The sequence below is a fragment of the Metarhizium album genome (assembly GCF_000804445.1).
Source record: "Metarhizium album ARSEF 1941 chromosome Unknown scaffold_14, whole genome shotgun sequence".
Classification (NCBI taxonomy): Eukaryota; Fungi; Ascomycota; class Sordariomycetes; order Hypocreales; family Clavicipitaceae; genus Metarhizium; species Metarhizium album.
This window is the reverse complement of record NW_024467588.1, coordinates 453,471-473,620: the sequence shown is the minus strand read 5'-3', so window position 1 is coordinate 473,620 and position 20,150 is coordinate 453,471. Positions and strand designations below refer to the sequence as shown.

The window sequence follows — 20,150 nt, the reverse complement described above, 5'->3', positions numbered from 1 at the left end:
CGGTTGCGATGCTGCAGCATGACGGGCTCGTCTCCCGTCTAATATACAGTAATATCCTGGGGAGCCAGCGGTATTGCTACCGGCTGTTTACTGTGCCTGAAGACGTTTTGACTTTTCAATTTAGTCTTTCGATGATTCAAGAACAAGACATAAAGTCTCGTCGGCAAATGACAATTCAGCATGCATTGATTGCTAGAGAGGCATATTATCGAAGCGATTTTGGTTTTGTTTCTCATTGTATTTGACACCCTTTGTCGTTTTTCATTTCATTTTAATATATACCAAGAACCAACGGCGGTAGGTATGACGGAATCATGATAACGTTCCCATTCAAAATCCCCACCTAACGCTGGCGCAAAGCACACGAGGAGAGTGACGGCATGTTATGAAACGTGTGTTATTGGGACCTGTCGGGAGAAACCCGTGTTTTCCTTTGATATCTTTACTACTACCTCTCAACGACATGTACACTATTCATGAAGGCATTGAAATGGATGCGTTGGCGGGTGGACGATGTGTCCTTAATGACCATGTCAGGTTCGCGGACAAGTTGGGAGAGTGTTGTCGTGGAATTTTTGACAAGTCATTGAAGCCGCGTGCGAGTAATGAGGCACACAGGCCAGGGGATGAGGGCAGAGACGGAGAAGAAAACGCGTTGCAGGTGTCTTTTTGCACACGATGAAGAAAAAAAAGAAGCTTACGTGAATGAAGCATAGAGAAGATAGCAAAGCTGTGTGACTACCACAGAAACAAGAATATCTGAGGCCTCCATACCCGAGTACCTGAAATCCCAGAGGTGAAACCGTTGAGAGGCATGGTGCATGTAACTATTGGAGGCACCCACCGACGATGGTGACTGGCGAGCCGATGCACAAGTCGAGGAGCGAGGCACGAACTGGAAGATGGCGGGAGAACTGCTGAGCAACTTGATCTGTACACGTTCCACGATGGACGTCATGTCCTTTCTTTCGTGCCGGGAGTTTGGGACCACGTTGTACGGAGCAGCCGTATTACGGCAGTGGGAATCAATCCGTCGGAGGCCGCAGAATTGGCCGGGCATCGTCTGGTCTGTTTCTATGTTTGTCTCTGCCGAAATAAGCTTGGCAGGCAGGCGACAGCGGAAGCGAGAAAATGGCAGCTTGAGAATTTTCGATGCGGCCATGGCGGGGCCGCGTCGCCGCATCGGGCGCAACAAGGTGCAAATCCAAATCCGAGGCGGCCGTGCTTGGCAGTTTGGACTTGCCTATAATTGGCGCCAACTACTTTAGGGACCTGAGTAAGTAAGTACGTGCCTGAGTGTCTTTTATCCCGAAGCGTGATGTGCCGGGAGACTTGTCAAGCTCGGCCTGACAAGCCCGCCCGCCCGTAGAGAAGACGGGTAGGGGTATTTGGTGGGACGTTCGTCTGAACATGAACGAGTACGTACCTGCACGTATGAACCTGATAGATACCAGACGGTCTCATCTCATGGAGGGGGGCGTGTATCCAGCGAGATGGGTCAGGGAAGCACATGGATATTGCCTTGCCTTGCATCGCATCGCATCGTGTTGTATGTATGTATGCGATGAACGATCAGTACTCCGTACATTCAATAGAATCGGTCGGACATGTGCCCGAGGGCCTTGGTGAGGCTGTCGAGAGAGGCGGATGCAGACTGCGGCGTGGCCCGTAGACGCTCGGCAAGGCCCAAAGCCACGTCAACGCGGCTTGCTTGGTCGGAGGCCGGCCTTGGATGGGAACGAGACGAAAGCCAACTAACCCTACAGCACAAGCCCGCAAGGGGTGACCTGACTGGCGACTTGGGACCGCCAATGCAGCCGTATCAAAAAGCGCCGCAAGCCGTATGACGCAACCGCACCGGCGACTCCGGCGCGGATGCGGCTGGCGGGCGGAGAGCGGGACCCCGTTTGACACTCTGGGGAGTCTCGTCAAGCTTCAGGCCAAGCATCCTTCTCCATATGTCAAAACACTAAACGAAAGGACCCTGATCGGGGGCGAGGCGCAGCCCACCAGTCCATGGCCATCTTTGCAGTGCTGCGCATCCCGACGTCGTCCTGATCCTCTGTACATTGGAAAGGCGTCGTGGCCCAAAATTTCCAATTGCTAAGCATCCTACATGGGAGACTGAAGCTTTCGGCAGGGCTATGAGCCGTGAGGTCAAGAGCCGGGCCCTGGGCCTCATGTGGTTGCCGTGTCCTCGGGGAAAGGGGGGGGTAACGCAGACGCCCCGCGTTGTTATCGTTTAAGATTATTCTGCTCTGAAGCAACACGGCAATGAACGTCAGCGCCCAACTATTGCATACCGCCATTTGCCAGCATCACAATACGAGGGCCAACTGTCACGATCCCATGTTGATCCGGGCCGCGTTGCCGTGTATCTCTCGTGAGATGGTAGTCTCTTTCATTCTTGCGTCTACTCACCTGGCTGTTGGATAATACTATTTATTGGAAGAGGACTAATACCGGAACCAGAGGACTCTCGTTCTCAAGGGTCAGCTGGATTTGCACGGCCCTAAACTCCTCTCCCGATGAGGTTTATATGCTTCTGACGAATTGACGGATTCCAGAATGCCGGTTTTCGTTACAAGGGCAGGTCCAGGCTCTTGGGTCTGGCCTAGACATCGCATGGGCCGCGATCAGCTTAAATAATCGTCCAATGCCGTGTCATCCTATTATAAGTTAGCGGAAGAGGTGTGACTGCCTGTCAGAAATGGCGGCGACCGTACATGCGGACAATGTCGGGCTCTTTTACGAGACAGTAACTTGCTTTCGCCTCACGCCAACAACTTCTTCAGTAATGGCTCTCCGCAGCCCGTACTCCGCACGCTGAGCATTTGCCGCCCACAGGTGAGTCACGAATTTATGAGTCTTAACAGACCTCGAAGTTTTGTTTCAGCCCCCGATGAGCCCTAGGTCTCTCGGACGGCTTGACTTGATTCATCCTCGGAGCATTTCGGTGAACATGATTGAAGTAAATGTAATGGCTGCCCAGAGAAGTCTGTCAAATAAAAGTGGGCTTTTGCTTCGTCTTGCTACTTGCTCCCTTCCTGACTCTGTAGTATCATCAGAATGCGTGACAAATAGGCAATAATCAATGCTCGAAGCCGTGCTAATGATGATGGGTCGGTGCTGTGAAGAGGGATTGCAAGCCGCCAGGCCGCGGCTGCGTGGACGCGCCAAAGCGTGGCATGGGCATCATTAGCCAAATACGATACGTTTGCAGTCTCTGGAAGAGAGAGCCGTCCGAGACGCGCAGCGGCATTTCTAGGATATAACATGCCACTCAGAGACATGAAAACGGTACCCGAGCTGGTGGCGGGCCAGGGGCAGCGACCCCCGGGAGGACAGAGCAAGTACGGGACAGTCATTTCGCCAGAGCCACACTGAAGGATATGTATGGATGTCGCCAGTATCAACCTATTCGGGCCAGGAAGAGTAAAACGATTATTTGGTTGGCTGCGGACTGATGGCCGAGACTGTTCGGCGTTGGCTTATGAAGACCCGTCTGCGTCTGAGTGTCGGGCGCGCCCAGTTACTTCTGTTTTGACGTTATTCTGCCCTACAAGGCGGATCGGTCGCTGGCGTCTTTTCGACCCTTAAACCGAAGCCGCACCCCAGCCAAGCCCCAGTGACGTGAGTAGACCTACGGAGTACTTAGGGACAGCGTTCCCGGGTTCCGCGGAGAGCATGGATCGATCCTATGACCTCTTCGGCAGAAAAAGTGTTCGAGTTGTTTGTTGCCGGCACCATGGGAGTAATTGATCCTTGGACCTAGTGTATCGTCAGCAGCGTTCCAAGGCATGGAATCAACTGTCGACAGGCAGACGGGACCTATATGTCGCCGAATGCTTATTATTTTCTTTCCTTCCCGTTGGCCCGTTCAATTCTCCATATAGCATATACTAGTTCATTTACCAGGCGGGAAGAAGATGGTGGTGGAGGGGGTGTGAACCATGTGGCTCATGGCCCATTCACTGTGCGAGAGCCAGGGTCGTCATCGTCGCGGCTTGACTTGGGAATTTGTGATGTCTTTGCCGTGACCTGTGGCGCCATGGAAGCAATTGGTCCGTTGGTGCCTGTCTGCCTGCATCGACAGCCCACGTGTGAAGGTTGGAGCCGTATGTTGCATCGCATGCATCACGAACCGGGACGGAGGGGAGAAACGGGAGTACAAAGGATGGCTTACGAGCACAAGGCTCAAATTGAAGGAGAGACGGATTGCTGGAGCCGCCGTGCGTACCGAGCCAGATAACAAACAATCTGGGGGTTCAAAGTCGGACAGGACTGCCTGCGGAGGTAGAGGAAGACGAAGACGAAGAGAAGACGAGCAAAGAGAGCAAAGATGAGCAGACAATGAGCGATACAGGGCAACTGCGGTCAATGTCGACTCGGTCGCGCCTGCTTCTGCGCCCTCTGGGGGTCGGCACTAGGCAGCTACGGGGTGCTAGGCTGCCAAGGCCAAGCGGAGACAGACCGAGACGAGAGAGGACCAGTGACGGGGGCATTTGGATTCTTGACGCCCGCGCATGATGCTCCATGGCATAATATGTCATGCTCGAGTTCCAAAGCTGGCACATTTGTCAGTCCGGAAACGACGTCGAACACGACATCGACATCGGTCTCGGGCGGGTTCCAGGCGGAGAGCCTTTCGGTGTCGATTATAATCATCGGCCTGACATCACGATTGACGTTTACAGTAAGCCTGACAAAGCAGAGAGGACGCCCATGATTCAACTCAACCCCTTCGCCAAAAACCGTCGGCCGTCTTCCGAGTCGAGCTAGACGCGAGCATTTTGAGCCGCAACTTGGGATTGACGTGAGTGCTCCGTATCTGTTGCGAGGAAGCTTCGAGTATTCGTCTTTGATTGACCGCTTCGGCTGCCCGAGAAGCACTCGACTCGAATATGGGACACGTCGTGTGTTGTGTCGGCTCGCGATACTATGGCGGCCTCCGCCACGTCCTCCCGGCCTCAGCCCTATCTGTCGGCCTGTCGATGGCCTGGTGCAGGTCCGCAAAAACGACCCCAACTCCGGCTACAGCGAGGTGAATTGTCCTTCCTCGACCCATGCAACCAACGTTGAACCGTGAAAACCTTCACCCATGAGTCCATGACACTCGATCGAGCACACGCCACGCCCCCCGCCAAACGGCCTGGACAAGTGAGTGACTCCTGGGTCGTTGCTTCAATGCGGCGCCGCGCCGCGGCTGGGAGTCTGGGAGTCTGGGACCCTGCCATGGGCCATGGAGCTTCCCCAGCGTCCATTGCGCGCTGGCTGACCTGGCCCTGTCACGGCGCGGCTGCATTAGACCGTCCTCTACGTTGACACTTTAGTCACCTGTCAGGTTAGTCAGAGTTGTCCCCATTTTCTATATGCGGCTTGGCTGATGCCTTGCTGCACCCCGTCCTCATACTTTCAGGCTTGTTCAGACGAGAACGAGAGTGTATGCGGGAGGTGAGAGAGGCGTGAGCTTGGTGAGAGTCTCCGCCCATCCGTCCAGCTTAGGAGGGCGTGCAGATATGTGCTAAAGCTAAGTTGACGCCTCGTGGGCTTCATTCCCTTTACACCTTGATTGACTCCAGACCCTGCCTGCCTCTAGGCTGCCTCCCAAGTCTAAAAGGCTGCGATGCCTCGTCGTTGCCTGCCTTGGTCTGCTTCTACGAATATTCGTCAACACACAACGCTCTCTCCAACCCTTTTCTTTCCTGTCTTGACTTCTTTTATACACTATTGTGCCGTTTTCCTTGTTTCGAACCCCATCGTCCTATCCATATCACTTATCGACACCAACCCTCAACCCACACAGCTCACACCTATCCCGGCAAGGGTAATTTCGAGAGCTTCTTCCTGCTACACCGAGAGAGAGTACTATCAGTGTTGTTTTGTTGGCCTGATCATCAGAACTAAGCTGGCCCGTGGTCCAGCCTTCGATGCCATCCCTGCGGGCAGGAAGTGCGAATCTTTCCAGACTACTTCGGTTGCATTAGATTAGATATGTGCTACCAACTCGTCGAGTTGTACTCAGCATGTCGGTGTCTCTACTACCAACATGCCATTGATCGATGTGCTGGCTATGGAAGACCAGGCCACGACATTCAACAACGCACAATCTACGTTGGCTATGCCTGCAGCGCACACTCAAGTCAAGGTGCCCAGTATGCATCGTCACACACCTACTCTGACTTGGGCTATTATAGCTCTCGGTCCAGCCATAAGGGCTACCGGTGAAAGGTGTTGTCTTCGGTGACGGGTTGTCAGTCATGGCATTTCACCAGGCTAGAGTTATTTGAGTTTCGAGATTGGGTGAGCTATATGTATTCATCCAATCCGTCTGGACTTACCTCATTACTTGCTGGCCGCGGATGACTGTGAGCCTTACTTGCGCCACCAACTTTTGCCGGCGTTTCTCGCGCTTTTCTCGACTGTCATTGGTGACGCAACAACCTTATCGAAGACACGAACATGAGACTATGACTTTTTGGATTCTCCCCGATTTTCATCCTGCGGGTCAACATTGAACCGCTGTAACAATACTTCACTCTGTCAAGTCCTGGATTGAGCTTCATACGGGCATTTGGCCATGTTTGCACCTGGTCATCTTCAGGGAAATGACGGCTCATTGTCTTTTTGCTCTTTGCTGAAATGCTCACCTTTTTATTTTCTACTCTTTCGTCCTTTTTGTTTTTTTTTTCCCTTGTCTGAAGTTCTCTGGCCTCTCATCTGGAGCTATCATTCGATGGACGCCGTTGATGAGACTCTGACTGATGTGGAGTTGGTGAACCAGACTCTTCTGTCCATGGCACTCAGACCTCTCAGATCCCAAGCGGGTGCAATTGAGCTGAGAGACATTCAGACATGGCTTGGGCTTAGAATTCTTGTTGCATGGCACACAGCCTCGTGGGTATATAAGGTTGCTGTTCATGGTCTTCCCGCTCTCTTTTCATTGTTGCAAACACGTCAGGACGACGATCCCATATGATCCCGTCATGTTTGATCCCGCTGTGCTGGACATAGATATCACGGCTGTGGCGGTCCGGAATCGTCGCAAATCAAGGCTTCATGGCACTGGCTGCCACCAATAACCAATTCGATAGAAAAAAGAGTTGACGTGTCTCTTAATTTGAACTCCCAGGCCCACGACGTGCTACAGCTAATCATTCTGGACTTCATGGCGCACACGTTATTGTTCTCAAAGACACGTAAGACCTATAGACACGGCTAGCACAGCGGTTTATCCCCAGTTGGACGTGTTTCAGATCTTTGCCATCTTACGAACTCCGTATGCCAGCAGCAAAAGAAAAGGATTTGTATCCTTGGAGCAACCCGGAATCCTGGTCCCATTCAAAAAGCCTTATAGTCATATTTGGGTGTGAATTGAGCTACGAGAGACCAGCTAGTGCTGTTAGGGATGCAGTCTGACCGCTCTGCGCCGTACTCGGTGTGTATAAGGCAGTACGTACGTACAGCATAACCCAGGCGGACCAGTGTGGTTTGCCACGCGATATATTAGGGGACCCGGAAACCAAAAATAGCCCTCACCCGGCTAGTTTTCACAAAGCTTGCCTCATCGGGCGCACCTGGATGTCTGGGTGTGGGGGATGTGTGCAGCCTCGCTCGAGTGCCGAGTAGAGGAGGGTCAAGATGAGGTCTGATTCGTTGGCAAAGTGGTCCCTCCTGGGATGGACGGTTGTTTCGCGGACACGGATGACGGTAAGAGAAAAGGGAAATACTTGCCGCTCAGTGCCATTCGCCCGGGTTTGGTGGTGGTGGTGGTGGTGGTGCGCCAGCGAGCCAGCCAGGCAAGCAGCCGGCAGGGTGGCATTGATGGGTTTCGATGGATGTTGCGGATTGACGTTGGGACGTAGGTACGCAAAGGGGCCGAGATGTTTTTGGAGTAGGGTCAGGGTTGCTTGGCACCAGCATCCAAGCTGACTCAACTTGACCTAACGTTACTGTCCAGGTACGGAGTAACGTACTCCGTACGCTCCTTCCGCGTGTGCAGGTAACACCAGACCGATCTGACCATGTGGTGGTCGAATGCGCCTTCGTGTGCCTTCAAACGCTACCATCTTCGTTCGCTTCGATGCCGACACAAGACGCAGGCGCAACGCTGTCAAGCCAAGCCCTCGCGGCGTCGCGTCGTGTAGGTAAATATTACAGCATGAGAAGCGAGCGTTGCAATACCTTGTCTTGTTCCATTCATCTTGTCCCAACCGCTCCCTTTCCGAACCGCCATCTTCATCCTCTCTTTTCACCACCTCCCTTTTTGACGCCTCTCCGTACCCTTACCCTTACCCTGTTCAAATTACAGACTTCTCGCTACAGGTTTAATTTATTTCACCATCATTATCGACTATCTACTTCAGCTCCGTACTATCTTATCAAGCCCTGACGAGAATATCGCTTTGTATGCATCCACCGCACCGTGCGTGCTTCACTGCTGCTTCACGGCATAAACCGCACACCGTCTCCGCATCAATGGGCTCGTGGATTTCTCTTCGAACCGCGGCGCTCATGCTCTATTGTCTACTGTTTCACATCGCGCCCGCGGCAACAGGGCGTCCTCGGAATGTTCACTGCACTTCTCGGCCATTTACATGCCCACGAGCCTTTTGAGGACACACCTGTGGCCACTGGCGACTTTGACAGGACACCACCTCCGAGCAATCGGCCTTCGCTGTCGCTGGCTGGCAGCGAGGGCAAACATTCCTGCATCGCCGACAGAAAAGCTACGGCTACCGGTAGTCGAGTTTCGGATCTTGCTGAGAAAAGTAGTCGATCCGTCCCCAGCCAAGAGCTTTTTGCTGTTCATCAAGAGAATCGTGCGGTGCGCGAAAAAATAGCAAAGCCGGTGGCCGCCAAAGTCTCGCAGTTGAGTCCTGAAAACCAAAGTATTAAAGTGCAAGTAAAGATCGAGCATCCTCTACAGGGAACTCGTGTGCCTTTCTCTGCCAAGGTTCATTGGTCTGGGGAGCCTCGGCCGCTGTCATCCAGTCCTTTTCTTCCGAGTTTGTATCTTCCACTTGATAAAATGGTTTTACAGCGTGCTAATTGTCGGGCTAGCCAAACACCAGCAATTGAACCACGTTCTCGAACCGGCATCCTCGTCGATGGCTCATCCTGCACCGAGCCTCCAAGCCATAGCAGCTGAAACGGGTGTAATGCCGTCATCTGAAATTGTTTCGCACTCTCCACGTGAACCTAAGCTTGTAACAAGATGCCAAGGGCATAGTTGCGTCTCTAAAGTTCGACCGGCAGAAGAAGATGATCCAGCACACGAACCTGCGGCCCTTGGACGTAGCCAAAGGCTGGATTCTGAGCACCACCCCAGCGCCGTCGCTTTATTTGGCACAGGAAAGAAGACTGCACACATGGTTGATTCTCTGGATGACAAGCTGACGTCCCTGCCACCGACAGCTGATTCTTTCAATGTCTCTCCAGATACGTCACCCCAGGAGAATTCTGCAGGAAATTCACACGCCACTGAAGACATCAAAAATGAAATGCCTAGACATCTTGACATCTATGGGGTTAGTCGGTGCTCTAGCGTCCAAGGCAACGATTTATCAGGCCAAATAGCGGACAAAATTTCTGGGCAAACAACCCCCATTCTCTATAATGATTTATCAGTGCCGGTCTCCAAGGTTCGCCCATTTGCCTCGGAGCCAAACCTAGATATTCGAACCGGAAGCTACCCAATTTTTGGCCCAAAAGTTCAAACCCTCTTGGACCCCACGCCGAGCCATATCTGCTCAGACGTCCCTATGAGCTCTTTCTCAACGGAGCCAACACTTGACTCCGTTGTTAACGAGATTTCTTGCAGAGGCGATTCGTTCAGTACTATTGGGTCGCACAAGGGTCATCATCATCCACGCTCACCGAGAATGATGGTGCCGATGACAAGTGGCGACCACTCGATAGAAAATTGTCCCGCATCATACAAAGTATCTCTAACGGCTGACGAGGCGCTCAATCACTCGGTAATGAGGTCTGCGTCTCCTAATGGTGGCGGCCTTTCAAGATGCGGAACTCCGGCAAATACCAACGACACACGCTCTGGCGCGTCAAAATTGCAATTGTCCGGAAGGAATAGGGAAACATCTGACAAAGAGTTCGCTCGTAAATACCCTTTGGCTAACTCACAACCAGAAGAAGCTCTGACAAGAGTAAAGAAACCCAATTCCGTTGCCGGAAGACGCACGACTCCTGAATCATATTCCCGCATGCTTCATTCCCCAGTACCCGTCTCCAAGGTCCGTCCGGCTTTCCAGACGGAATCCGCGAGCAATCTTCAAGCCCATGAACACAGCTCCATCTCGAAAGTAGGACATGTTGTGGACTACCCGGGTCAAGGTAGTCAGCGTGAAGAGTCCCATTTTATGACAGCATCGGATGAATGCTCCCAAGACAAAGGTGTACAGGCTCATGCTGCAAGTTCACGCGGGTCTTCGAGCCATACCCAGGCTGTAGGCTCAATGTTTGATTACAAACGCACGACTCAATGGCTGAAGGATGTATTGAAACACCCTCCAACGCGTTCGCCAAAGTATACAAGCCGGCCTGGTCAAAATACTCAGCAAATGTGCAATACATGGCCTGAGCAAAAATTTGAACGGTCCTGTACTGCCTTTCCAAATTCACCAGAAAGACGTTCCCTGTCACCTGAAAACGAATCGTCAAGGTTTGACCGCATTGGATTTAAACGTGCAGTAAGTGACCTGGAAAAACTCCTGAACGAGGCATTAGCCATTGCAACGCAGGTTGTCGATCACCCAACTTCCACTGGACAACAAGCCGCGTGCAAGCAAAATTCCCCAAGCTGTCAATCTCAGTGTAGGAGCATCGGCGGCGGATTGGCAAAGGCCAAGGTTTCTCATGTCGTATTTGCAACCCCAAGTGTAGATGGGAGCAGCGGAGATTTGGGCCCGGCAGTCTCTGAAGATGAGGCAGTCCAAGGTCAGGCCGGAAGACTGCAAAGGGCCCAACCGCGGTCAGGGCTCAACGAATTTCTCAACACTCGTTCCTCCGGAGACGGTATTGACCAAAAAAGCACTCAAGGTCTTGGAGGGAGAGGTGGACTGAGAATTCCTCGAAGGAAGTCCAGCATAAAGTTGAGAACAGTTGCCACGACACAGCTCGAGAACGGAGCCGCAGTAGGATATCAAGCTATTCAAAACCCCAGGGCAAGTCACGCAAAAGAATTCGCGGGGAATCTCGAAAAGCCGCCTCAAGAATCCCAAGCCGGCAACAGAACTGGTGCAAGTGGCCCAACATACGGACCGCTAGCGGCTACTGACGACATGCTCCCGGAACGTGATATTGCTGGAAGACCTTTGCACACAGACCATGGTATTAGCCTTCGTCGGCGGTCGCACGTTAGTCTAAGAGGAGCTCAAGGATTCAGTCTCGCAAAGTCACACAGGCGACAACCAATCGCTCGAGACTAGTCACCTCTGCGAAAGCGGTTCGTCGCCGCCGTAGCATGCATCAGCACGGGACTGATTGGAATCATATTGGGCATATATTCTGGCTTGGTTCCTTCTATCCAATACTACGTCCTTGACGAATCTCATGTTATAATCCACGGCAACACCGGTTGCTTCCTCGGCCTGGCTCTGCCGACCTTTTTCCTCTGGCCATTGCCTTTGCTACATGGAAGAAAGCCGTACATTCTTTCCAGCCTGGTCTTGGCTATGCCTCTATTATTTCCTCAGGCCCTTTCCGTCAATTCCCAGAGGCTCAGGAGCGCTGTTTTGTGGAGGTGTACCTTACTGACGAGCAGGACGCTCATGGGAGTGTCTCTTGGGTTTGCGAGTATGAATTTTCACTCCATCCTGACCGACTTGTTCGGAGCCTCCCTGATGAGTTGTAATCCTCATCAGGAGGTGGTCGACGACTTTGATGCCCGGCGGCATGGCGGCGGCATGGGTGTGTGGTTGGGTATCTGGACCTGGTCTTGGGTTGGGTCTCTGGGCGTTGGATTTCTTGTCGGCGCCGGCATCATTGACAGTCATCCCCCAGCTTGGGGGTTCTATGTCAGCATCATAACCATTGCCGTTGTGCTTATTCTCAACGTCGTGTGCCCCGAGGTTCGTCGGTCAGCGTATCGACGTTCGGTAGCTGAGGTGCGAACCGGAGAAGACATCTCACGGCGAGTAGCGCGTGGCGAAATCATGATGCATCGGGTGAAGACGGGCCCCAAGTGGTGGGGACAGGAAGTATATCATGGCATCGCACTCAGCTGTGAAATGCTACGGCAGCCGGGATTTGCAGTCTTGACAGTTTACTCTGCCTGGATCTACGCCCAGGTGGTCTTGATCATCATCCTTTTGGGGTCACTTGTTTCCCGGTATTATTACAGGCGTTCCACTGAAGTCGGCCTGTTCGTTGGATGCATGGCATTGGGCGCACTGCTTGCAACACCGTTCCAGAAAGCCAATCTATTCTCGCGGTCTCGTCAAGCCCAACTAAACAGCAATCTAGCCACGCTGGACAGAAAGGTTGCTTGGTCATCTCACCTGGTTCGCCGGACCATCTTTACACTTCTCTTGCCTCTGGCCGGAATTGGCTATGCGGCCGTATCATCGGGACCACCAATACACGTCAGTGTACCAACACTCTTTTCAGGACTTGTTGGCTTCTTTTCCAGCCTCGCCATCTCAGAATGTAACGGGCTTGTCATGGAGGCTTTTGATTGCTCTGATTTGTCTCCAGTGATGACTGGACGCCAAAGAGGTGGTTCGGGCAAGAATCAGAAGAAAACCAATTACTCGTCATTTCCACGGGTAACGGCAGGATTCGCATCTATACATGCCCTAGCATTCTTCTTGGCTGCAGGGTCTACTGCTCTAGGCGGATACGTTACCAGAACACTGGGACAGCAAGTTTCCACGGGTGTTGTGGCTGGGATACTGCTTATATTGACTCTTCTGTTGCTTTTCGTTCTTCTTCGTTTCACGGAAGTTCAAATCGTCCCCAAGTCCAAATCACAAGAAATGGACAGATTGGTGGAAGCCCGTCGGCGTTCGACCATTCGACGAGTCTCCATGCCTAGTAACTCACAGGCCATAATTGACGAGGAGAGGGCGTGGCGGCCGGCCATGATTGGAAACCCAACAAGCAAAAAACGCCGCATGAACATTTTTGAGCTCGGTGGCATGACGCGTTGGCAGGAAATCCGGAAGAAGAATCAGCTGATTGACGCTGGTGCTCATCTCAACAGAGAAGCATGGGACCAAGGAATGGACGCCCTGGATGATCAACTAGGCGATTTCCGAAGAGATGCACATGATCTTTGGCATGGAAAGAAATGGAGTGCAAGAAGATTGCGTCGAACAGACGAGAGCAGCGACGCTGGTCATCAAATAGAGATGAGGAACTTGGAAGAGCACGGAAAGCGTGGCAGGCGAGAGTGTGCACTGAGCCGAACCTCGGACGAGGGAGGCGAAGTCGAGAGGAGACGACGAGGCAAGCGATGAGTTGGGGCAACGGCATCAAAGAGATTGTTGAACGGAAACAGTGCGGTATATATTGAGTGCTGGGGTATGACCAATTTCCCCTCGTCGATCCTAAACTCGTCTTCAATAGTATGATACAATGAATGAATGACCTTGGCCATGCGCATGACAGACGTCTACTTTGCGCCAAATGCTCTCCCTTCACTTGCATGCCGACATTGAGGATGGTCGTCTGGTTTTACAAGGCACACACACGTGTCCAGAATGCTGTGGGAAAACGAGAAGTGTCCAAGCTTGTCCTGTGTGCTTCGCCTCAGTGGACATTGAGGTACAAATCAGCGCCTCGCCTCGTAGGAGTCAACCTGGGCAACCACGTCGGCGTCCAAGGCAGGTCCCCCGAGCGTGCCCCTGGGGTGATGACCTCTGGGGATGGACACACGGGCCCGCCGCTCGTCGGGTGCCGGTTCCTCGAACTGCTCGCCCAGGAGGCGTAGTCTGTCGATATAGACATGTCGACGGCCCGGTCGTGACCAAGGCGCTTGGCAACTATGGTGGCCTGGGGTGGTTGCCGCTGCTGCTGCTGCTGCTGCTGAAAGAACGCATCTTGAGGCGGTTGTTGCCGAGGGCAGAACGCGGGATGGTGATGGCTTGGACCCTGGTCTGGATAGGGCCGGGGGTCGGGGCACGGATAGGCGTGTTGCTGACGGGGGTGAATGTACGTCTCCCGTCGGTGTGGCTCTCCTGGAGTCTGGTCCTGCGGTTGCTGAAGGATGCTGAAGGGCGGCGGGGTCCCCGCGTCTCGACGATGATGCAGACGCGGCTGGATCGGGGCGTGCCGCGGCGGTGCTGGCTGTCGCGAAGGCCGCATGGGGGACTGTCCGTGGTGGTCTGGCTCCGTCTCTATCGTCCCGCGCCGCTTGCGCGAGTCGCGCGTGCGGGCTTGCGGCGGCAGCCAGAGCGTGCTCGTGTGCTGGGGGCGGCGGAGGGGGTGAGGGTGCGCGGGCAGCCCGGAGATCCAGTTGGGCGCGTCTGGCCCTCGGGCTTGCTGCGCCGGAGCTAGTTGGGGGATGGGGGCCGGCTGTGACTGCGGCTGTGCTTGCTCCTGTCGTGGGTGGTTGGCGTGTGGTTGCTGCGGTCGTGTGTCTCGGGGTTGCTGTTGTTGTTGTTGTTGATGTCGTTGGCGATGGTGGTGCTGGGTGGCCGGCGTTGCCTCCTGTTGTTGATGCCGCTTCTGGGAGGTTGGCGCATCTGTCGAATGCTCCGGCTGAGTGCGGTGCTGGGGGGCCGGGAATGGACAAGACTGCAACCGAGCCTGTTGCCCCTGGGGCAGTGACTGCAACGGCGCCTGTTGCCTCTGGGGCGGTGACTGTTCCGGGGCCTGCACGCGGCGAGGGCGGGCAGACGGCAGCATGGCCCTGTCGTCGTCGTCGGGCTCAGGGGAAGGCTCGACGATGCGCATCGTCGGAGAGCCGGTGCGAGGGAGCGCGGGATTCTGCATCGGCCGTGGCCCACGAGGCGCGCCCACCGCTGCGTAAGGCGAGGCCGTGACGATGCTCGTGGAGGGAACGACGGGCTCGGATGCACTCGGCGCCGGCGCAGTCGTGAGCGTCGCTGTGCCGGCGGCACGGTTCGTCCCCTGAGGCGTGTTCGGGTTGGGATTCGGGGCCAGAGACCCGACTGTCAGCATGGCGACGCTGCTTCCTATACCTCCCGAGGCGGTCCGGTGGTGGGCCGACTTGTATAAAATCGGCATCCTCAGCGGCTGAGCACACGTCTCCTTTCTGCTGATGGTATTCTCCCTCCCGGGGATCTTGGGATACGACACCGGGGACTTGGCGCCGCTTGCTGGACGGGGCGACTCCGTCACGGGTGAGAGGTTTGCCTGCGACACCCTCGGCGGGTGAGGCTCACGATGCTCGTCGGACGAGACGCTGATGTTGGTGATTCCGCCGTCCCCAGATGCGACGCGGGGTTTTGTCAGGTTGCGCCCCGAGGAATGCCGCGCGGCAGCGGAGGTCGTCGCGCTCCGCGGATTCCCTCCCGCGTCAGAGAACAGGGGCCTCGGGACGGCATCATCCTGTCCGTCGTTGAGCGCCGTGAGGGGTTCGGTGACGACCCTGACGGACTGCTGGGCGGGATGGGGAGGCAAGGGGGCCGACGATGAGCGACGATGAGCACGACGCTTCGCGGCCCCTTGGCCCGGCTGTTCTGCCGGGGCGCCCGTCACGGCTGGGAAGACAGCCATGCCCGTAGAGAGCTCGGGACACGCGCCGAGCGGCGTGGTGCCCTCCAATTCTGCAGCCTGCACACTACTCGAATCACCGGGCATCCAGTTACCGCGGCCGTCAGCCACGCGATGGGTCGCGGCGGAGGAGGGCGGCGCAGCAGAGGGCGCGTTCCAGCGCTGAGTCCCCGACGAGAGGACGGTCGAGGAGTGGCGTCCATCCTCTTCAAACTCGGTCATTGTGCTTTCGCGAGGCTTGTTCGCCGAGCCGGGGACGTGGAGGAGGTCGTGGCCCCGGGGGATCTGCAGCTTCGGCAGGACCGGCGGCCGGGATGTGATCCGTCTGTGCTCGGGCGATGGGCGACTCTCGGGCCGGCTCCGGAGGGATGACGCCGGGGGCGGTGGTGTATGTTTTGGCGGAGGCGTGGGCGGCTTCCTGGGGATGTCCGGCGAGAGACTCGGCTTCGCGGGGAGCAGTTTCGACACGGGCCGCGGCGGCGGTGCTGATGTGATGTGGCCGGCACGCCTGGCGTGCGAGGGCGACAGGGCTACTCCTATGAGGCTCGGGCGCCAACTGGATCGGTTGTACGCCCTTGGTGGTGGTGGTTTTGGTCTTGGCCCTTGTGTTTGCGGTCTTGGTGACGGTGACTGTGCTCCTCCGAGTCCTCTCCCAGCATCGTCTGGCGGGCCGACGGGACTCGCCATCCACGACGGCTCACTGCTGCCTTGTCGGCGGCTCTCGTCAGACTTGTATCCCCAGGAGTCCCGTCTCCGTGGCGAACCGGCCAGCGGTGCGTGTCCCCGACGCTTCCCCTTCGCCCTGTGCAGCCTGAACAGCAACAGGAGCCCGATGGCAACGGCCGCAAAGCCGATGACGCCCACAGCAATGCCCGCCTTCTGGACCGGGGTCAGGGACCCTCCGGAGGCAGCTGCCGCCGCGGGCTCTGACGAAGAAGAGCTGGTCCCCGTGGTCTCCGTGGTGGTGCTCACAACGGCCGTTCTCAAGGTGGTATCGGAGCCCGAAGACGGCGTGGATGTCGGGGCATGCGTGTCGACAGGCCGCGTCGAGGGGAGATGCGGTCTCGCCGAGGGCCCCGTGCTCGTCTTCCAAGGCGCGGGATACGAGACGGGTCCTCTCCCGGAGGAGGGCACAGCCAAGGTGGCCGTGATGACGGCGTGAGTGGGCGTGAGAGCGCCCGGCTGGTCGCTGCACATCTGGTACGCTCTATACATTGCCGATGCTTTTGCGAGGGACAAGGAGGGTATGAAACCGCATTAGCCCCAGCGCACGCTCGTGCGTGACGACCAGCCGTCTTGTATAATCAGACGAGGAGGACATGGACACTCACAGTCGGCTTCTTTGCCGGAGCACGCTCCCAGCCTCTGCTCGGCGGCCATGCACTGCACCGCGCCCTCCCCGACCGTGAAGCCCGTGTTGCCATCCGTGGAGCAGAGGTCCTCGAGCGAGGGGACGTCGTCGCACCGCCCAAGGCCGTAGTTTGCGTCGAGGAACGAGATGAAGCAGTCCTCTGCGCAGGCGGGCACCACCTCGGCCAGTTGGACGGTGAGGTTGGAGCTTCTGCGAGACGTCTCGGCGGCCAAGACTGTGGGAGAGAGCGGCAGCAGCGGCAGCGGCAGCAGCAGCAGTCGTCGGGGACTGGACATTCTGTGAGGAGGCATCTAGGTCTTGTCAGCCGGCGAGAAGGGAGGCAACGGGTGCGTGCGAGCCAAACCATCGCCGCCGTCGACTCACCTAGTCAGGACTCGGGACTCAGGACCGTCTGGCACAGGAGACGGCCAGCATCACATCCGCATCCAAACAACGACGATGATGGCCGGAGGGAAGAGGGGGACGCGTAGAAGCAAAACATCGACGTGGAAGCAATAAAGCCGTCGGCGAGGAACCACGTCAACGGCCCCGTGGCCTTCTGCTCTGCCCTTCCTCCTCTTCCTCCTCTTCCTCTTCCTCCTCTTCCTCCCGGTTCCTCTCGCGCGCCCCTCCGCGACACCAGCGCCTCGCAACCGCCCGCGTTGCATCATCGCATCCTCACCTGTGTCATCGGCACGGCTCAACCCATATCCCACGCCAGCTCAGCCAACCGTCTGGACTGTGCATGGGGATGTGGAGTGGCTGTGAGGCTGCGGCGCCTAGCCGTCCCGACGTAAGCGCCGCCCGCCCCCTGCGCGACAGCCAAGAGCCAAGAGCCAAGAGCCAGGAGCCGACGGCCGTCATGGTGAAACCCATCATCGTCACCGGCCCAGCCGTTTTTCATGTCGGCAAAAGCCTCGTGTTGCAGCCCAGTCGTTGCAGATTGGGGCGTTTGGCGCGTCCGTGTCTAAAATAGGCCGGGCCGGGGGCGGGCAGCAGGCTCTCTTCGTCTTGCTGCTGTCGCACGTTCCGCAACATTCGGCCTGGGTTTTTGGCATCAAGAGCTTCTCTCGGGACGGGCACGCATCCACCTCTGACCTCACCGTGTTGGTGGAGGACGGTTTTGCCGGCAATCCCGAGTCGGCCTCGTGGTTTTGTCTTGTGCTGCTCCGTAGATGCACCAAGAGTAGAGGCTCTATTCTTGGCACAACTGCTGCGCCCAACCATTTGTCAACGTCTCGTGACCAGAGCGAGCCGGCACAGACTTGCGTCTGCATGAATGCACACGAGTACGCAAATGTCTTCTATTTCAACCTCGAAATGGTACATCCACGGGGAAACGTCCATCAGCCAAAACACCACGTCCACTGTGCTGTTCGCCTCCCGCCCATCGACTATGCTGAAGGAACAAGGTAGACACCGAGAAAAGAGAAGAACCTATGATGCGCCAACGCCAGACACAAAACACTCGTCCATCATCCGCAGGCGAATGACGCGGGTGGAATGCTGCGAGAGACGGTGAACCCTCCCGAATCTCCTCGTGCTGCCCGCCAGAAATATGCTCTACGACAAACTGTCGACATTGACGCTCCGCCTTCACATGGCCATTTCGGCCTGAAGCTTTCTGAGCTCGGCCTCCTCGTCGTCCTCCTCGGCAGCTCGGGTCCTGCTGGAAACGGCTGGCGTCCATTGTCAGCAACTGTGAATGCCGGCCATCGATTTCCCAAACAGCATCATGACACGACTTACGCTCCTGCTTTGCCACCGATGGCATCTTGTGCACGATATCTGCGACGGGCACACTTCCCGTCTTGAGGATATCCTCGTCCAGCTTCTCCTGCTGAAGCTGGTCCAGCTCGTCCTCCAGCTCGTCCTCGTCGACGACGTCGCCGATGGGGTTCGAGGTGATGGCATTGACAATCTCCTCACTGAGTGCGTTTTGCTCACGAAGCTCATCCCTACACCAGTCCAGGTCAGCGTCTTGACATCTCAAAAGGCGCTGCAAGACAACGCCGAACGAACTTCGTGGAATACAAGGATGACACCCACATTGTCTGGTCGACCTTTTCTGGCGTAAGCTTGCCGTGGATATTTGCCATGGCCTTGCCTGCCTGCTGCATCACCAGCAGAGTTTCGTGGTTGATATTGGCCGACTCTATGGCATGGATCTGTGTCTCGAGGGTGCCTATTTGCGCCATGGTCTGCTCCAGTGTATGTTCGTTCGCCTTCTTGCGTCGCAAGGCTGCCTTGGCCGCTGAGATCAAACACACGTCAGCGTCTCTGATCCCTCTCTCGCCCCGTGACTCAACTTGCATCTTGAAGACCTTCAATAGCCCGCCGGTGGGGAGTAGTGGGCACGCTGCAGTTCTTACCAGTCTTGTTTGTGGTTGCGTGCTTACGCGCAATGCTGTGCTGTTCATCTATTTGGCTCTGTAGGTGCTTCTCTCGCTTCTGCAGCATGTCGAGCTGCGAGCGGAGGCCGAGGATGGCATTCTTGGGAGAATCTTTGCGAGCCTGGGCGGAACCACCGCCGAACCAGCTCCACATGTTGGGCGTCCGGGTTGTCGCTGGCAGCTTGACAAGTTTTTACGTGTGTTTGGGGAAAATATTACGCGAAGCCAGCCAGAGTCAACACCTGCCGGTGTTCGAGGGGATTTAGAGTCAGAGCCGTCGGCCGCGGCTGGATGGTTCGTCGCGGTGATGTGGGCGCCAGCGTCGGCGGGGCGTCCTCGACAGACGAAATCGCGAGGCGAGCTCGGTCGGCGTAGTCAGGGCAGAGGAATAGATGCCTTCAGGCAAATCCCGCTCTGCCGTAGATGGCCGTAGACTGATGTGAAGAGATGGCTCTTGTTGGTTTGATTTTGCTGTTGGTCGTACGGGGGATGCGTGGGCAGTCAGTCATCCGTGATCACTGATGAGGGACGGCGGGACAACAGTGACTCCATAGCGGCGGGCCTTTGGCTGATGACGGCACATGTCGGGTCGTCCCATGTTTAGCCGTGTTTCACCCGTCCGTCACGTGACGCCATGTTGCGGAGTGACCGAGCTGCTGTAGACGAAAGACGGTCATGGGAAGGAGTCGGAATCCGAAAGCATCTTT

The 20,150-nt window shown here is 55.9% G+C and overlaps 3 protein-coding genes across 3 annotated transcripts; 1 reads left to right on the top strand and 2 right to left on the bottom strand.

Moving 5' to 3' along the window:
* Positions 1–8,569: 8,569 nt before the first annotated feature.
* MAM_05598 (Major facilitator superfamily domain, general substrate transporter) lies at positions 8,570–13,478 on the top strand (the record flags this gene model as incomplete). Its single annotated transcript, XM_040824396.1, has 3 exons — positions 8,570–9,008; positions 9,064–11,375; positions 11,448–13,478. The coding sequence occupies 3 exons, from the start codon at positions 8,570–8,572 to the stop codon at positions 13,476–13,478; spliced, it is 4,782 nt and encodes a 1,593-aa protein (XP_040677721.1).
* A 292-nt stretch (positions 13,479–13,770) lies between these two features.
* MAM_05597 (uncharacterized protein) lies at positions 13,771–17,346 on the bottom strand (the record flags this gene model as incomplete). The annotated part of the gene is made up of 2 exons (XM_040824395.1): positions 13,771–16,922; positions 17,031–17,346. 2 exons carry the CDS (start codon positions 17,344–17,346, stop codon positions 13,771–13,773), a joined length of 3,468 nt encoding a protein of 1,155 aa, XP_040677720.1.
* A 1,300-nt stretch (positions 17,347–18,646) lies between these two features.
* On the bottom strand, positions 18,647–19,597 carry MAM_05596 (ESCRT-III component; the record flags this gene model as incomplete). Its single annotated transcript, XM_040824394.1, has 4 exons — positions 18,647–18,729; positions 18,800–19,008; positions 19,073–19,304; positions 19,423–19,597. 4 exons carry the CDS (start codon positions 19,595–19,597, stop codon positions 18,647–18,649), a joined length of 699 nt encoding a protein of 232 aa, XP_040677719.1.
* Between the last annotated feature and the right edge of the window lie 553 nt (positions 19,598–20,150).